Raw genomic sequence first — 6,418 nt, 5'->3', positions numbered from 1 at the left:
GCATCCTGCCAGAGCTCCTTCAGCCGCAGACTGCGGCCACCGAGGAGCACTACAGAACACCACAGGAGGTCTTTCCTCCCTGTGGAGGACTATATAACTCCTCTCCCTTTGCTAAGAGGGGAACATAAACAATAATATGTCCAGGCACAACAACACACCTTATTATTACATTTTATACATACTATCTAATAACTTTATTTACAGTATATAGCACCTTTCAAAAAAGTTTGATTTGATTTGATTCTGTGCCAGTACTCTACTGCAGGTAATACACTGACAATGTACTGTACATTTATTTCTCACAACTCCATGTTAAATAGCCCAAACTCTGGAGTATGTTGTTTTTTAATCCTTCCTGTAACAGAGAAAGTTCTTTTTCTTCTTGCAGTCGCTTCTCTCAAACACTCTGGCGTTGGTTTTCACCACAGTGGCACAGTGGTTCTTCTTTGGGCACCTCACAAAATCCTGGTTCTCCACTGTTTCTCCACCAACCCACATCCATCCACCAGCCAGGTAACGCAGGCCCGTCCACACCTACCAACATTTAGCAGAGAGATATTATTAACACAGAGCACTAGTTTGGTTGGTTACAAAACACACTGTGGTAAACAATCATACCTCTCTGCTGTCAGCCTGTTGTATCACCTCATTTGCAAAATCCTGGTCATCTGGAGTCTTTAGGGTGGCGAGATCATAGCGATAGTTTTGGTCCACCGAGGCAGGCTTACTTATGTCCACTGCCCTCATCTCCCTGCAGTACTCTAGTGCCTCTTCCCAAGTCTTTCTCTTCTTGACCAGAACCAGCCTCTCGTCAAAACATAGGGTACTACGTATAGCACCACAGGCAGCGCCATCCCATTTTTCTTTGCCAGAGAACTTAAAAGCACAGTGTTCATGGCTCAATGGCTCTGCAAGAAGAAAAAGTCAAGATAACGATTTCTCGTGGAGATCATGGTGAAGTTAGGCTACAGCTCCTGACTGGCATCACAACACAAATGGCTCAAGCTCCCAGAAAGCATCTTCATCTCCATCCCAAAGAGCTGCTCCTGCTCAGCTCGTTACGTTAGTACATTTAAGGTACTGTACTAATGTACAACTCTAGACATTGTAGGTACAACTCTAAGGGGGTTTTCGCCCCCCTGCTTCGCGTCAGGCCAAAGAACGCCCCTTAGCCGTAATGAGCATATACAACGGGCTGTCGTGATATATTGCTTAAATATATAGGCTATAGTGTTGGGGAAGCTACTTTGCAAGCGTACAGTAGCTTGTAAAACTATATGTAGTTCAGCCTGGCAGTAGTTTGAACAAACTATATGATCTACAAATTATTTTTGAGGCTACTGGGCTAAAAACCTGAAAGCCATGACATCATTCAGACATCACATGCTGACAGTGCTTACCATTTGACTCCCAGGGGGTGAAATTGGCTTTCTCTTCTCCTGTGGACCATTTCCATGGACTATCTGTGTCCTTTCGGTACAAACCTATCCAGCCGGAAAACATATAAAAGTGTTGATTCTCCTCCTCATTTCTTATGGTGACCAGGTCAGTATGATATGTCCTGCAGAAGTTTTGTGCCAGTGTCCAGTTCCATTTGTAGATGTCGTAACGGTATTCTACAATCTTAGGAGTTCTCAGAGATTCCACATTCCCACACAGAGAGGGAAGAAGGAGCAGCAGGACGAGAACCTTCATCTTCATGGTTTGTACAGGAGGAGTTACCTGAGAATTCATATAGAGCATAGAACAATATGTAGTTTTATTAACATTTGTCATGTCAGAAAGCTCATTGAGCTCCTTTACTTTAAAGGTGAGGTGACTGGTTCTCCACTAAGCAGAAGTTTACTGTATCTTTCGTTTTCATATTTACTTAGTAGCATGGTGTCTTGTGCAGTGTGGGCTCTATTATCTCAGTTTGATCTCTGAACAAGTATGATGCTAATTTGATAGCTACATCCTGCACATGTGTAGCCATTTGTCAAACACATCATTTTATGGACACAATCTGTCTTCAGCCTAGTCCCGGGTTTTTTTCCCTCCTCCATTTCCCAAAAATTCTAAATTCACACCAGCACATAAAAAAAAAAAAAAATCTCTGTTCTTATGTACAGTACAGTATGTGCAATAAAAACACTGTGCATATTGCATGCCAATTCAGCAGGCAGCTAGCCTAGAAATCTAGACGCACCCAAGCGGCAGCAAATATATTTGCTCCGTAGGTAGGTCTAGAAACGAGCCATAGGAACTTTTTGAGTCTCGAACACCGATTGTGTTCACCGCGCTCTGTCTGTTTAGAGAGTCGTTGGGCGGGCTTAACGCGATGATGACATACATTTTAATTGGCTTGTCAGGCTAACGCCATCCTGCTCTTTGCTCTGATTAGTCGTAGCGCTACCCTATTGCGTGCAGAGGCAGTTTGAAAGACAGCCTTCATCCCGCCCCCTGGATTGAGCCGAGGTCTACCGGTCGTTGCCAGACTATACATTTTGGCTTGTCAGGCTAGCAGGCAGCGATATATTATTTTAACTTTTAAAACGCATTGACCAGTCATACCAATGAAGTAGCGTACTTCTGGTCGGATCACTGTTCAGTATATACTTGAATACCATCATACTTAGTGTTGTAAGATGCCGTATTGTGCACACAAATGTAGATGTGCATCAAGTGCGCATGGCGTCATCGTAGGTGTGAATCTCCTGCGGCAACATACTGCCCAGCTCCCAGACTTCTTCACACAGGAAAGTGAAAACTGTGTTTTTAAAAGTCTACTGCCCAGAAGGAAAATGCAGTTTAGATGTGGATGATAGGCCCAAATGCAAAAAAATATATCCAGCTTTGGCCGTTTGTGTTCAAGTGTGGACAGGACCTTCACTTAAGCTGGTTTGTACCAAATAAATAGATAAATAAATAGTCCCTATAACCACTTTGTATTGAGACCTGACAAGACATAATTTCACGATATATTATTACATCACTGTGATATCATTTCTCATAACTTTTTTAAAGATATGTTTTTATGCTTTGCTTTAAAGCAGAAGTAAGGTAAAAGTACCTTTTTTTTTAGGTTGATGTACTAGTACAACACCTCTGGAACCTTTACACGCACCACTCTACTTTAAAAGCATTCCATAGCGGTCATTATCGGTCTCAAATTGCAACACACGTTACTCAGACAAAAATATATTTCCATATTCAGTTGTGTGATTAAAATATGTGGTCGTCGGAAGTAGATGAAGGACAGAAGAATGAATATTGAGTGCACACCTGAGGCAAAGTGTGCACAGCTTGTGCATGTCACGTCCTGTGTGTTCCCCTGTTTAGTTAAGTTTAGTTCCTGTTTTATTTTGAAATTCTGTGTCCTGTCTTCTTGTGTCATGGTCTTTGTCTATGTTCCTGTTTTATTTTGAAGTCCATGTCTTAGTCCTGTCTTCCTGTTAAGTTTCCCGCCTGTTTGATTACCTAATGTGTCTTGATTGCACCACCTGTGTCTTCCCTTGTGTATTTGGCCTCAGTGTCTCCCTTTGTCTTTGTCAGCTTGTCTACCTTTATCCCCTGTGTTTCCCTGTGAATTTGTAAGTAAAATAAACCCTTTTTGTCACTAAACCGTATCCTGGCTATCTGCATCTGGGTCCTATTGTCTCCCCAAGCCTGACAGTGCAGCTCAGGAAAAAGAAATGGCCTGTGACTGAACTACAGCTGCATCAACATTAGGACATTGACATTTGAGTGTGATTTTGCTAACGTACCGTATGTCATAGTTTAACTATCACACACAATATTGTACACAGTGACGGACTGGCACCAAAAAGAGGCCCTGGCATTATCATTCAATGATGATGAGAAAATACATTGACCACCAAAATAATTCTCTACCGGGTAGAACTGAAAAGAGGCTACACTACAGCTTCTGATATAGGGTCTGCTCTACCAGATGAGCTATACACTGCTCTTATACCACCACTTAATGAGTGTTTAGTCTTCCAGAGTTGGCCAGCCGTAAACCAGCCAAATTTGGCAGCCACCTCGCCACATCATTACATTGTGGCATTTGCCCATATTGCCCTACGGCCAGTGATAGAATGCAGTGCTTACACTGGTAATTAGGGGTGAAACGATTCATCTACTACATCAGTGAATCGATTTATATTCCTACGATCCAACTACATCGATCTGTGCTCGGCAAGTTGGCCTTCCGGGCGACATAGGCTATATTGATCTAAAATTGTTTAAAAAAATAAAAGAATCTGCACTAATGGTATTGATGACATGCATAGATATAAAAGTTGCTCTTATGTGCCTCTTGCTATTATTAATAATTGCTTTTTGCTGTTGGCAGAATATAACTGATAAACTGATCCCTTCTCATTGTCTTTGAAGACTGACCAGTATCCCAGTATCTAGTATTTCACAGTCACACTGGCTGAATTTTTGGCTAAAAAGTTACTGAATTGATTTCAAGTCACTGAATCAGATCAGATTGTTCTAAATGAACCATTGAATACTTGAATCGTATCGTATCGCCAACCACCAATCATGATTTTAATCAAATCGTTGTTAAAAGGAATCGTTAACACCCCTACTGGTAATGCATCATAAAAGAAGAAAATATGTTATTCTACTAATGCTGTTCCTCTTTAAAGCTTACTTCAGGAACATTTTATTGCCAGACTTTTGTTAGACAGTTATTAGTTTTACACCACAAATCAATAATCAATCAATTCAAGATACTGCAGGCTAATGTTCTTACTGTATTGTTATCGTCTGAAATAAATTGCTGCCTAAGCACAACATATGCTACACACTGTGTGTAAAATAACATACCATCTATTTTCTTCCTTACCCACAAACACTCAGACGGTGAAAACTGCAGTGTTGGAGCCTGGATCTATTCATTTTCCAAGATGTATAATAGGACTCACCTTGGCCAGGAGCAGCAGTGACAACTTGCCTCACCCTTTTTACAACCCAATTTTAAATGGCTTCTTGCTGTGTTACACTCATTTGAATCCCTCCATGCCTCAGTGATAGACAAAACATTGTATATTTGCTAAACAGATGCCTTCGATGACATGACATACCACTTCTGTGTCTCTGTGTGTGTTTGTTCACTGCAGCATGACCTCTTCCACCTGGCATATCATACAGCCTGATTTTATGTTGACCCCAAGGGTTTCTTTCTCCCTTTTTTAACTTTTTAACTGTTTCATGATTACTTGCACTGTTTACCCTATTGTTGCTGCTGTACTAACCTATTCTTACTATCATTGTTTTATTTAACTGTCTACCCTCCGATGAGCCAGGATGCAAACTTTTTTTAAATATATGTTGATAACATGATAACAAGACAGTTATCAAGGATGCTCAGTGTAGCAAAATGAGATTGTAGGGAAGACAACTTAAAAGAAGTTTCTTTATGGTTATAGGAGAGAAGGAAGGAGCCAATGGTGAGAGTGTACATCCTCAATTATTGCCACTGATGCAACTTACCATTATAATAATCTATGATTACTATTATTATTATGTATTACAGTAATTAGATAATTTCAACATAACCTCAAATCACACCATAGGAGAGGGAGATAGGAGTCGGAAGTAGATGAACTGCAGAGATATCAGAGGAGTCCCTGATTAATGAATTGCTCTCAGCTGTGGCTCTGGCCTGAGGCTCAGTGGTTGCAACTTGAGGTGGTTGTCACGACGATTCTGAAGCAGACAGAAACGTCGAGAAAAAGTAGAGTGTAGAGTGTAAATTGTGGCTGCAAGCAGTGTGGAAAGAGAAAATCTCAGACAATTTCAGGCAACTTCTCCCACTAGCCGATGATGTCACCAACTCTAGCAAACATTTCGCCATACCTCATCGAGGTATGGAGGCATTTACTACCACTACCTGTCATGCAGGCAGGTAGGCTACTGTATACCTTTGATGTTGAGAAGGAAAAAACAACAACAACAAAATGTTCAATGTACAAAAATGTAGTAATTGATAAGGTGATTATTTTATTCAATACCACAGTGTGACCCCTGCACCTATATGCCATGAAGCCAGGACAGGACAGTGGTAAAACATGCTGTGGTTGACATAAAGCTTGCCATGGTGGAGACAACAGATTTACATTTACATTTACATTTACTCATTAGGCAAATGCTTTTATCTAAAGGACCCACCAGTGAGGTTAGTCATCTTAACTTGGAAATCACTCTTTTTGTTTGTTTGTTTTGTTTTATTCTCAATCAGATGCATCCATGTTAAACTTTCTGTTAAAAAGTGTATTCAATTCAGTGTCAAATCTGGATATATTAAAGCAAATGTCTCCGAGTTCACAAATATCAGTATAAACCTGGTTTTGAAATTAGCTGCAGACAGTGACTGGTCTGGATGAGCAAGTAAAAATATAGCGGACTTCGGGTTGGCTAAACC

General features: G+C 40.7%; 1 protein-coding gene across 1 annotated transcript; it reads right to left on the bottom strand.

Annotated features, from left to right (window-relative positions):
- Window positions 1-306: 306 nt before the first annotated feature.
- LOC146983464 (secretory phospholipase A2 receptor-like) lies at window positions 307-1,734 on the bottom strand. Its single transcript, XM_085785545.1, has 3 exons — window positions 1,401-1,734; window positions 619-908; window positions 307-534 (listed from the first exon to the last, which is right to left on the bottom strand). Exons 1-3 carry the CDS (start codon window positions 1,732-1,734, stop codon window positions 346-348), a joined length of 813 nt encoding a protein of 270 aa, XP_085641671.1. The 3' UTR covers window positions 307-345.
- Between the last annotated feature and the right edge of the window lie 4,684 nt (window positions 1,735-6,418).

This window comes from Trachurus japonicus, chromosome 8, assembly GCF_045865225.1.
Source record: "Trachurus japonicus isolate A0001 chromosome 8, Traja_1.0".
In the NCBI taxonomy this organism is placed as follows: domain Eukaryota; kingdom Metazoa; phylum Chordata; class Actinopteri; order Carangiformes; family Carangidae; genus Trachurus; species Trachurus japonicus.
The sequence above is the reverse complement of the archived record's forward strand: the minus strand, read 5'-3'. Positions and strand labels throughout refer to the sequence as shown.